This window comes from Haematobia irritans, chromosome 1 (assembly GCF_050003625.1).
Source record: "Haematobia irritans isolate KBUSLIRL chromosome 1, ASM5000362v1, whole genome shotgun sequence".
Taxonomy (NCBI): Eukaryota; Metazoa; Arthropoda; class Insecta; order Diptera; family Muscidae; genus Haematobia; species Haematobia irritans.
Window position 1 is genome coordinate 240507845 of NC_134397.1, and position 13263 is coordinate 240521107.

Below are 13263 nucleotides of genomic sequence, written 5' to 3' on the forward strand. Positions count from 1 at the left end.
GGGGGACTTATCAGCCAACCTGTTACGATCGTTTAAACGTCTACATTGCTGATCTTATCAGTTATTGCACGGCTAGAAATTTGAGGATATCTGCCACCAAATCCTCAGCAACACTGTTCACTAAATGGACGGCGGAAGTACGCAGGCAGTTGAATGTTAGAGTCGATGGCGAAATAATTCCGACAGTAAACTACCTCAAGATACGCGAAGTCACATTCGACAGCTTGTTTAAGTCGTCTGCCCATGCCACTGGAATTTGTAACAAGCTCCACGGTAGAAACAAAGTCCTCCAGTCACTTGTCGGCAGCACTTGGGGTGCGGAAAAAGAAACCTTGCTGACTACTTATTGGCCGGTCAGTGGTAAACTATGCAGCGCCAGTGTGGACACCTCAAACAAGCGACAGGCAGTGGAATAGTATCCAGACCTGTCAGAACGCTGCCCCTAGAACTGCAACAGAATGTCTCCGCTGTACACCTCTGGATCATCTTTATGCGGAGACCAAGATGATCCCGGTGCGTCGACACAATTACATGTTGTCAAAGCAGAACCTCTTGGATTGCTATCGAAGTTGTCATCCAAATCGCAATCTTGTGGATAGGCAACCTCCACCCAGGAATGTAAGGGTTGGTCTTCACCTTCTAGAGCGCAGGATCCAGCGTTACAAAAGTGAGCCTCTAGATTAGGCAGCATATCAGACAGTTCTGAACAGGATTCGTGGGGATACTGTAGCTGAAGCGGTGAGAAGCTACAAGGTTAATCCTGTTCTCGGATTCACCGAGAACAGGATTAACCGGAGGAAAGAGCACCGGAGGAAAGAGACCTCCCACGGCAGACTAGGGTGGTTAGCCCAATTAAGATCAGGCAAGTGCAGCCGCCTCAATTCCTACTTATCAGTGATTGATAACAGCGTAGCTGACGTGTGTCCCATCTGTAACCAAGGGTCACATGACACACGTCACCTTTTCGTTTGTCCAGCTAAACCTACCCGACTCACCACCAGATTACTCAGGACGCACCCCACCGTTGTCGCAGAGTTGCTAGATCTCGACACCAGTTGACTTACCAAAGGATAGAACAAAATGGATGAAATTACAGTAAAAACTTTACAACCACTTGTGCCAGGTTTGAAGTCGATAGCTTGTTTCGTTCGGAAGTTAGAGTGATTTCAACAGACGGATGGACGGACGGACGGACAACACTAGATCGACTCAGAATTTCACCACGACCCACACTATATACTTTATGGGGTCTGAGACCAATATTCCGGTGTGTAACAAACGGAAATGACAAAGTTAATATACCCCCATCCTATGGTGAACAGGGATGGTCTGTACCAAACTTTTTTAGGTTTGCGACTGTCGCAAAGTTGTAAACATCACATACACGTCGTAAATGTAGAAAAAAACAACAAAAGTCGCTAACTCAAAATACTTCAGTCGCGTCAGCTAGGCAGCGAATTCGATGATATGCAAGACGATTGTATGTGAGAAGAAGTTTCAATTTTTTGGAATGTTCACAATTTTCGGTTTCAGTCCCCACATTTTCCCTATTGGCTTTTGCACGAGTACAGGGTAACCGTGGATTTTCTCGTCCTTTCTTAGCTTTAAATTCAGTCTCCTGTCCAATATAACCCCAAGGTATTTTGCACACTCACCAACGGGAGTTTCGATACCACCTAAGAAAATAGGCTTGACCGTGGGAAACTTTCACAGCATTCGCTGTGACTTTCTGCAGAACATTAAAAAATGTTCAGGATTTCTTCTATTCAAAATTAGGTTTACGACTTTTGCGACATACGTATTATACCGTCGCAAAAGTCACAGTTTGTGACATGCCAACCCAGATGGTGAAGGGCATAAAAAGTGATGGACATTTTTGTTTAATTTTTAATTAAAAATTTATTTCAAACAATCAATTAAAAACACTAAGACAATTCAGAAAGTAATTGAAAATAGTTATTTTTTTATTAAAAAATCAATTGAGTTTTGCAATGAACATCAATTAAATTTTCAATTGAATCAATTAAAAACTTAATTGGAATTTCCTAATGAGAACAATTAATATTTTAATCAAGTATGTTTTTGATGCCCAATTAAAACTGCGATTGATACTATCATTTTCGTGATTGCAGACGTTTCAATTAAAAAATTAATTGGATCAATTAATTTCGCGATTGAATAAGAATTTTTTTTGTGTGTACTATTAAATCTCTCAATCAGCAAAAAACACCAATAAAAATCTTGCCAAGTATTTAGGCGTTTACTTGGGTAAATTTAAACGAACTAAAGAAGGGGAACAAGGTATACACAAATAAAGTGTAAAGATTTACTAAATTCTTCATAATTCTTCATAATTTCTTAACATTTGTAAATTTTAACACAATTGTGTCCACCTTGAACTTCGTATGGCGCTAAAGACATTTTTGCAAATTTTGAACCTACATTTTTTTTCCTACAAACTACGAAAATTTCTTTAACAAGTGAAAAAAATAATTACGTCTAGTAAATTTTCTTGAATTTGTAAAAAAAGAAAGTTTACTTGTTTTTATGATATCGTCGTTCGTTTTAGTTTTGATTGACCATCCAATTGTCTGAGGCCTTAAGGCCTATTATGAAATTACCAATTAAAACAAAATTTTCTTTTGGGTTTTCTTTAATTCAATTAATATATTTTCCAATATTTAATATTCTTCAATACTTTTTTATTTTTGTTTGTTTTTTATTATTTAAAAAAAGATGTAATAACTTTATGTATATATTATATATAAATGATGTAGAGAGGTACGATTAAAAACTATTTTTGAAAAAAATTAACAGTCTTATCAAAGAAGAAGAATGGAGACAGAAAAAATCAACTGAAAATGAAATCATATTAATTGGAAAGGAGAGAAAAAATCTATTCTTCTTCCAAGGAAGAAGTATTATATAATTTCTTTTTTATGTTTTAATAAATAACAGATCCGAAAATATAAAAATAGTTACATCCCTAAAACATTTTTTATATCATTTGAGAACAAATTAATTCGATGATTAACAATTAAACAAAAATCCCATACATAACTATTTAATTTCAAATATGTTAACAATAATTTTAATAAAATTTGACATCTTTAGGTATTTCTTGTTTTATTCCTGAATAAATATTTTTTGGTATACTTATTTTTTTAAGATAAAATGTCCGTATTCTTTTTTTAATTACTACCAAATATTGAAAATGTGAATCACAATGTAAATGACTTTGATTTCTTTCATGCCTGACACATTCTTCTTATTTATTTTTAATGATCCTATCTTTAGTAATATGCACATATGTATATATGAAATTATTTGATTTTTCAAAGCAGACTTGTTAATAAAGATTTTTCGTTTTTTTATACAATAAATGCAACAATTATTTATAATAAAAAAATGCAAATAACTATATATGTTTTAACAACTTCTATATCTAAAATAAATCATAGAACAGAAAAAGAAACTATGTAAATGAAAATGAGGACAATGTTGTTGTGCTTGAGATTTTGTGATAGCTTTCTGGTAAAAAAGACATTCCGTGATTTGTTTACTTTTAGGCATCCAATTTATGTTGCTAGTTTTTTAGTTAGGCCGAAAATGATCGAGAATATATTTAAAAAAAGACAAATAATTTTGTTAGTCAAGTGCTTTGCAAAAGATAATAGAATTTTTGAAATTTAGAAATAAAAATTAAGCCACCTGTGAATAGGAGAAATAGTTCTTGTAACTGCGTCTTCGATAGTAAACCATAACCACATAGGATAAGAAGAGCATTATGGTTATAATGGCTACCAAAATACCTGAAAAATAAAAATAAAATTCAAATATATGGAAATTGTTTTATAGCAAGATATGTATTCTTTAATAATAAAATAAGTAAAAAAATGCCAAATTGTCCCTACATCATTACCGATGCCAATTACTGCACTTAGTACGTTTCGCTCGATTCCCAGGATGGTAGTGACAACAAATATTTACCAGAAATCAACAAATAATTATTCGCCACAGTCAACCTATCAAACATGCCACACAGAAAAAATTTTTACAAAAATTTTTCCAATAAAAATTTTAATTGAGTTTTCAAAAATATTCAATTAAAAATTTAATTGATTCAACAAATTTTTTAATTGAAACAAAATTCAATCACAAAAGTTAATAGTATCAATTAATTTTTTAATTGGATCAATTAATTTTTTAATTGGATCAATTAATTTTTATACCCTCCACCATAGGATGGGGGTATATTAACTTTGTCATTCCGTTTGTAACACATCGAAATATTGCTCTAAGACCCCATAAAGTATATATATTCTGGGTCGTGGTGAAATTCTGAGTCGATCTGAGCATGTCCGTCCGTCCGTCAGTTGAAATCACGCTAACTTTCGAACGAAACAATCTATCGACTTGAAACTTGGCACAAGTAGTTGTTATTGATGTATTGGTATTGCAAATGGGCCATATCGGTCCACTTTTACGTATAGCCCCCATATAAACGGACCCCCAAATTTGGCTTGCGATCGCTCTAAGAGAAGCAAATTTCATCCGATCCGGCTGAAATTTGGTACATGGTGTTAGTATATGGTCTCTAACAACCATGCAAAAATTGGTCCACATCGGTCCATAATTATATATAGCCCCCATATAAACCGATCCCCCGATTTGGCTTGCGGAGCCTCTAAGAAACGAAAATTTCATCCGATCAGTCTGAAATTTGGTACATGGTGTTGGTATACGGTCTCTAACAACCATGCATCAGTTCATAATTATATATAGACCCCATATAAATCTATTCCCAGATTTGTCCTCCGGAGCCTCTTGGAGGAGCAAAATTCATCCGATCCGGTTGAAATTTGGAACATGGTGTTAGAATGTGGTCTCTAACAAACACGCAAGAATTGCTCCATATCGGTCCATAATTATATATAGCCCCCATATAAACCGTTTTCCAGATTTGATCAAAATTCATCCGATCCGGTTGAAATTTGCAACGTGGTGTTAGTATAAGGCCGATAATATCCATGCCAAAATTGGTACATATCGGTCTATAGTTATATAGCCGATCCCCAATCACACAAAAATTGGTCATGGTTGCCACTCGAGCCAAAAATAATCTACAAAAATTTTATTTTTATGGAAAACATTGTCAAAATGTTATTTCTATAGAAAATTTTGTCAAAATTTTATTTCTATAGAAAATTTTTTCCAAATTTTATTTCTATAGAAAATTTTTTTCCAAATTTTATTTCTATAGAAAATTTTTTCCAAATTTTACTTCTATAGAAAATGTTGTGAAAATTTTATTTCTATAGAAACTTTAAACTTAAATATATACATATTTAATCGGCCTTTTTTAGTTTAATATATACTACGTATGGACTACCTAGTAATTTAGAAGACGGTGTTAGGTAGTTTTAAGATACCTTGCCATCGGCAAGTGTTACCGCAACCCAAGTAATTCGATTGTGGATGACAGTCTTCAGTAGAAGTTTCTACGCAATCCATGGTGGAAGGTACATAAGCTTCGGCCTGGCCGAACTTACAGCCGTATATACTTGTTTTTTACTTAATTTAAACATTTCAATTAAAAAATTAATTGGATTAATTACTTTCGTGATTGGTTTTGAATTTTTGTGTGCAGCCGATTAAAAAAAACGGGATCGCACTTCACTTTTTTTTAAATATGTTCGACTGGATTGAAGCTCCTCCGTTCTGGTACCTGGTATCGCAAACATTTTTATTTTTTAATAAAGCTATTAAATTTGATTATTTCAATTCAATTATACGCCAGCATTTCGGCTTGTAAATAACTGATACGAAAACAAGTAAATAGGGACTTAAGTTCGGCGGGCCGAACCTTAAATACCCACCACCGTGAATCAAATACAGTGAAACCTCTCAAACTTGGACACTCTGAAAACCGGACACCTCCCAAACATGGAGAGTTGCCTGGGGACGTTTGCTATATTAACACATATAATTGTTTCATTTGAAAACTCTTCGTCGGGTTACTTATATAGAATTTCAGGTGGATTTGGTGACAGATACTCTGTCAATCAAACATATATACCAACATGGAAAACGGAAGACTTAACACATGGGGACTATACCAAAACATATTCGCTACACCTACTTATGGAAATTTTGTATTTCAGCAAATCGGGCAAAAATTGCGGTGTCTTGAAGCCGAAGAAATCAAATCGGGAGATCGGTCTATATATCATGCACAGAAAAAAAATTCACGAAAATTTTTCTAATTAAAATCTTAATTGAGCTTTTAAAAATATTCAATTAAAAATTTAATTCATTCAACATTTTTTTTTAATTGAAATCAAAATCAATCACACAAATTAATAGTATCAATTAATTTTTTAGTTGGATCAATTAATTTTTAATTGATACTATTATTTCTGTGATTGAAGACATTTCAATTAAAAACTTAATTGGATCAATTAATTTCGCGATTGAATCAGAAAATTGGTACATAGTGTTAATATATGGTCTCTAACAACCATGCACAAATTGGTCCACATCGGTCCATAATTACATATATCGCCCCCATATAAACCGATCCCCCGATTTGGCTTGCGGAGCCTCTAAGAGAAGCAAATTTCATCCGATCCGGTTGAAATTTGGTACATGGTGTTAGTATATGATCTCTAATGACCATGCAAAAATTGGTTTACATCGGTCCATAATTATATATAGCCCCCATATAAACCGATCACCAGATTTGACCTCCGGAGCCTCTTGGAAGACCAAAATTCATCCGATTCGGTTGAAATTTGGTACGTGATGTTAGTATATGGTATCCAACAACCATGCAGGAATTGGTTCATATCAGTCCATAATTATATATAGCCCCCATATAAACCGATCCCCAGATTTGACCTCCGGTGCCTTTTGGAGTAGCAAAATTCATCCCATCTGGTTGAAATTTGGTACGTGGTGGTAGTATATGATATTTAACAACCATGCCATAAGTGGTCCATATCAGTCCATAATCATATATAGCCCCCCATATAAACCGATCCCGAGATTTGGTTTTGGAGCTTCTTGGAGGAGCAAATTTCATCCGAGTCAGTTGAAAATTCAATTAATTTTTTAATTAAAAACGAAACTTTTTTGAATCGCTATACTATATTCCAATCACTTTTTATAACTATTTTTTAGTTTGATTCAAAAATGTTTGGTTTCAAAACATTTTTAATTAAAAATTTTGAAAAAAATATCCATAATTTTTTAACTGTCTTACTCTTCCCAGTTTGATTAAAAGGTTTATTGTATCAATTAATTTTTGTAATTGAAAATTTAAAAAATTTCAATCATTGACTTAATTGACTTTATGTTTTTATGTTTGATTACAAAATTAATAGTATCAATTAATTTTTTAATTGAAAAAGTTTTCAACTTCAATCAACGTTTTAATTGGGAATATTTTGGTGATATTTTTTTCTGTGCGGGAGATCGGTCTATATGAGGTCTATATGAAATACCAAAACATGGACCGATACACACCATCTTCGGCTCACTTATGTGTGGTCCTAAAATGTCTTTAGATTTCCAATTTCAAATCGGATAAAAATCGACGTTTCTAGAAGCTCAAGAAAACAAATCAGGAGATCGGACTATATGGGGTCTATACCGAAACAGGCACCATATGTGGCACACTTATTTATGAACCCAAAATACTTCTAGATTTTGAATTTCAGACAATTCGGATAAAAATTGCGGTGTCTAAAAGCCCAAGAAATCAAATCAGGAAATCGGGCTAAATGGGGGCTTTATCAAAATGTGGACCAAATTGCACCATATTCGGCACACTTATTTGTGGACCCAAAATACCTCTAGATTTTGAATTTCAAGCAAACCGGATAAAAATTGCGGTGTCTAGACGCCTAAGATCCAAAATCAGGGAGTCGGGTTAGTATAGAGGCTATATCAAAATGTGGACCAAAATATAGTCCATCTTCGAACTTGACCCGTCTGCCACGATAGCTTCATTATTGAAGACTTTAGCGTGATTACAACAGATAAACAGACGGACATGTTTATATCGTCCTAGTATTTTTCCCTGATGAAGAAGATATATAAGTACTTGGAAATCGACATTTCGAAGTGTTACAAACGGAATGACAGAATTATTATACGCCCCATCACCATTCTATGGTGGCGGGTATAAAAAGTACATTTTTTGTTCATGTATTGGCATAGTATTGTTTAATTTTTTTTCTTGACCCCATCAACCCTACCGACTATGGGGTTCAAATCTCTGTTTCGTAAGAATAACATGCGCACACATAGTGGGGGCCATAACTGTTGGTAACAAAGGTTTGAAAATGTCTACAGAGAAATAAACTCATGGAAAACTTTTGATTCTAATTTCAGACATATTGGCACCGTTAATTAGCAATGATTTGTCCAATAAGGAGAACTGATGAGGATATGGAAATCCGATACATTCATCTTTATTGTTCCATAATGGATTTCCGTACATATTTGTTATACGAGAAAAAGTTATAACAAGATATCTTTCATGGTAATAATACTGTCGTTTTCGTCCAACTCTAGCTTTCTTTCTCAATTCTTCTACTTTAAAAACTCACCCATAGCCGTACCAATGTTTGCTTCTTCATAAGTCATCATTAAAGTGGAAAGTTTACATTCGCTATCCCAGTCTTGTGGTAATATATCACTGTATATATTAAAAAGTTTATTAAGAGGACACTCAATACCACAATCTGGTATGTACAAAGGTTCTGGCTCTTTAGTGGTATTTTTATAGAAAATCGAAATGTATGGCTCGTTTTTCTCATGAAGACGCATCTCAAGTAAAATAGTAGCAGTATAAGGAGGACTATGGATCTGAAAATAAAGGCAAACAAAAATATGTAACAGATAGTACACAAAATTGGAATTACTTTTCACTAACATACCTCAAATAAATTCAATGTATTCAAAACACTTGCCACCGTAGTATCATGGGCCGAATATATCCACAATGAACGATCAGGATTTAATTTACCTTTGGATTTGTCAACAAATCTTTGTAACATTTCCTTAATTAAAGGACCCATTTTTAAACGGGCCAACTGACGTGTATAAGTGCCTATGGAAAAAGTAAAAGCAGCTGCATAGGTCATATCATCACTGGGATAAATCTTTTTGGTCCATTCGGGCAATGTCCTATTGTAAAGTTCTTCAATGAAAAATGTATTATTTAGATTTTGAAGTGTGAGCAAAGAATCACAGGTACGTCCAGTGTTCTTTGTAAGGTAATCATAGAGGTAGGCATAGTGTTCATTTAGTTTTTCAAATTCTGGTGAATCCATAAGAGCCGAATATGCATATTCATAGGCTGGACAAGGAGCTTTGGCGGCAAGAATCTGAAAAAGTAAATTAAAATCAGTTTCTTCTTTTAACAAAATTTCTCATTTTGATTTCTCACCGAATCTAGTTTCTCTGGTGATGTATGTACCGGTATAGGTTGCCAGTCAATGGCTGGATTCCATACATCTTTGGCTGAGGGTTCATATAAACCGGCTAAATTTGACAAGGCACTCATTAAGGTTCGATCAACATCAGTTGAGCGTACATAGATTTCATCTTTGCTATAGGTATTGCTCAACAAACTTGAATAGCGTTGGCGCAGCCATTTACCCAAGTGATAGTGTTGTTGTTTTCCAATCTGAAATAGAAATACAAATGAACTACTTTTAAAAGAAATTTCAACAGCATACGTTGAAAGAAATCATCATTCAATAGTTCTTTGTTGAACAAAAAAAAAATTTATTTATACAAGTGCTATTATATTTCTATGAATTCACTTTCTATGAGTTAAAGGCTAATTTTTTTAGGCCAATTATAGTGACATTGTTGAATTGACAAATTTTTCAAATGACCCATTTTACTTGTCTCTCGTTGCCTTTAGGAAAAGGTAATTTAATATTGGTGGCCAAACATTCTTCACACAACCAAATGGAGATTAGCTTAATTACTCATCGAAACCAGTGTTACCGTTGTGCGACTTTAGTCGCATTTTGCAACCTTTCTGACGTCATGCGACTTTTTATACCCTGCGCCACACTGTGGAACAAGGTATTATAAGTTAGTGCACATGTTTGCAACACCCAGAAGAAGACGAGATAGACACATGGAGTCTTTGGCAATAATGGTCAAGGTGGATCCCTAGCCATGTCCGTCCGTCCGTCTGTCTGTGAAAACATTTTTGTGATCAAAGTCTAGGTCGCAGTTTTAGTCCAAACGACTTCAAATTTGGCACAAGTTTCTGTTTTGAGTCAGAATAGAACCCTATTGATTTTGGAAGAAATCGATTCAGATTTAGATATAGCTCCCATATATATATATATTTTTTCGCCCGATATGCACTTATGTGGACCCAGAAGCCAGAGTTTTACCCTGACTTGCTTGAAATTTTGTACAAGGAGAACAATTAGTACTATAGTCAAATTTTATTGAAATCAGTTCAGATTTAGATATAGCTCCCATATATATCGAAATCGCCACTGCTAAATCGAAAACTTTTAAAAGTGACTCAAATTGTCCTTTATTTCTAATACATATCTATCGACCGAGGGGGAGCCACCGTGGTGCAATGGTTAGCATGCCCGCCTTGCATACACAAGGTCGTGGGTTCGATTCCTGCTTCGACCGAACACCAAAAAATTTTTCAGCGGTGGATTATCCCACCTCAGTAATACTGGTGACATTTCTGAGAATTTCAAAGCTTCTCTAAGTGGTTTCACTGCAATGTGGAACGCCGTTCGGACTCGGCTATAAAAAGGAGGTCCCTTGTCATTGAGCTTAACATCGAATCGGGCAGCACTCAGTGATAAGAGAGAAGTTCACCAATGGACTGAATAGTGTAAGTGAGCCTGATACATCGGGCTGCCACCTAACCTAACTTAACCGAACCATCGACCGATAAATCATAAATACACTTTTGCGAAGTTGCCTCAAAATTGGTTTAGATTTAAATGTTTCCCATATTTATATCCTTCACCACTACTGTGGTACAGTTTGTGCATTTATATGTAATGCCAAGAAGGAAAAGTTTGAGACCCATCGTTTAGTATACCGATCGTCTTAGAATTAAATTCTGAGTCGATTTAGCGATGTCCGTCTGTCTGTCTGTTCATGTATTTTTGTGCGCAAAGTACAGGTCGCAGTTTAAGTCCGATCGTCCTCAAATTTGGCTTAGGGTCGTTTTTTGGAACAAAGACAAAGCTATTGATTTTGGAAAAAATCGGTACAGATTTAGATATAGCTGTCGTATATATTTATCCCCGATCTGTTCATATTTGGCGTGTTTATCAACCGATGTTCTTCAAATTCCGTACATTCGAATATTTTATGAGTCTCGAAAACCTTGCAAAATATCAGCCAAATCCGTTCAGATTTAGATATAGCTCCCATATATATCTTTCGTCCGATTTAGACTCATATGGCAACAGAGACCAAAGTTTACTACCGATTTTCGTGAAATTTTGCACAGAGAGTAGAATTGACATTCTACCAATGCTTGAATTTTATTGAAATCGGTTCAGATTTAAATATAGCTCAAATATATATCTTTCGTCCGATTTGCACTTATATGGCCTCAAAAGCCAGAGTTTTGCTCTGACTTGCTTAAAATTTTACACGAGAGGTAGCTTTAACGGTGTCGTTATGTGTGCCAAATTTGGTTAAAATCGGTTCAGATTTAGATATAGCTCCCATATATATCTTTCGTCCGATTTGCACTTATATGGCCTCAAAAGCCAGAATTTTGCCTGACTTGCTTCAATTTTTGCACAAGGAGTACGTTTAATAGTATCGGTAAGTGTGACAAATTTGGTTGAAATGGGTTCAGATTTATATATATATATCTTTCGCCCGATTTACACTCATATGACCACGGGGGCCAAAATTAACGGTTGGCTGATAAGTCCTCGGTCTGACACATAGATGGCGTCGCTAGTATTAAATGCATATTATTTTTATATAGTACCAACCTTCAAATGATTCGTGTCAAATTATGCAAAATTCAAGCGTGGTGAAATGAGCACGGAGGACGGTGAACGCAGTGGACGCCCGAAAGAGGTGGTTACCGACGAAAACATCAAAAAAATCCACAAAATGATTTTGAATGACCGCAAAATGAAGTTGATCGAGATAGCAGAGGCCTTAAAGATATCAAAGGAACGTGTTGGTCATATCATTCATCAATATTTGGATAAGCGGAAGCTCTGTGCAAAATGGGTGCCGCGCGAGCTGACATTTGACCAAAAACAACAACGTGTTGATGATTCTGAGCAGTGTTTGCAGCTGTTAACTTGTAATACATCCGAGTTTTTCCGTCAATATGTGACAATGGATAAAACATGGCTCAATCACTACCCTCCTGAGTCCAATCGACAGTCGGCTGAGTGGACAGCGACCGGTAAACCGTCTCCGAAGCGTGGAAAGACTGAAAAGTCCGCTGGCAAAGTAATGACCTCTGTTTTTTGAGATGCGCATGGATAATAATTTTTATCGATTATCTTGAGAAGGGAAAACCCATCAACAGTGACTATTATATGGCGTTATTGGAGAGTTTGAAGGTCGAAATCGCGGCAATACGGCTCCATATGAAGAAGAAAAAAGTGTGCCACAAGTCATTAAGAACGATGGCAAAAATTCATGAATTGGGCTTCGAATTGCTTCCCCACCCACCGTATTCTCAAGATCTGGCCCCCAGCGACGTTTTTCTTGTTCTCAGACCTCAAAAGGATGCTCGCAGGGGAAAAAATTGGCTGCAATGAAGTGGTGATCGCCGAAACTGAGGCCTATTTTGAGGCAAAACCGAAGGAGTACTACCAATATGGTATCAAAAAATTGGAAGGTCGTTATAATCGTTGTATCGCTCTTGAAGGGAACTATGTTGAATAATAAAAACGAATTTTGACAAAAAATGTGTTTTTCTTTGTTAGACCGGGGACTTATCAGCCAACCTGTTATACTCCCATTTACGTGAAATTTTGCAGAGATTGCAGAATTATTATTCTAACTATGCATGTCAAATCATGTCAAAATCGGTTCAGATTATATATAGCTCCCACATATATGTGTACACCAGAGTTGAGGAAATATGGTAGACTATTTCATATTTTAGACCCATTTTCAATGGGATTTTCCTCCAATTGACTGGATAGTTTCTACAGAGAATATATTTAATATGATATTTAAATGTGTCAAATTTGATCTAATTTGGTT

General features: G+C 35.3%; 1 protein-coding gene across 5 annotated transcripts in view; it reads right to left on the bottom strand.

Moving 5' to 3' along the window:
- The window catches only part of Acph-1 (Acid phosphatase 1), a 48267-nt gene that overhangs the window by 20559 nt on the left and 14445 nt on the right, over positions 1–13263 (bottom strand). Inside the window, exons 3-7 of one of the 5 annotated variants that reach the window (XM_075308246.1) lie at positions 9458–9697; positions 8946–9395; positions 8628–8874; positions 3712–3812; positions 3313–3586 (exon numbers count right to left, since the gene is read on the bottom strand). In XM_075308246.1, coding sequence (XP_075164361.1) covers positions 3566–3586; positions 3712–3812; positions 8628–8874; positions 8946–9395; positions 9458–9697 — 1059 coding nt within the window. In that variant the 3' untranslated portion in view covers positions 3313–3565. Of the gene's footprint in view, positions 1–3312; positions 3813–8615; positions 8875–8945; positions 9396–9457; positions 9698–13263 lie in introns of those variants that run through there. The other 4 variants (XM_075308132.1, XM_075308081.1, XM_075308006.1 and 1 more) reach the window with 4 other exon arrangements.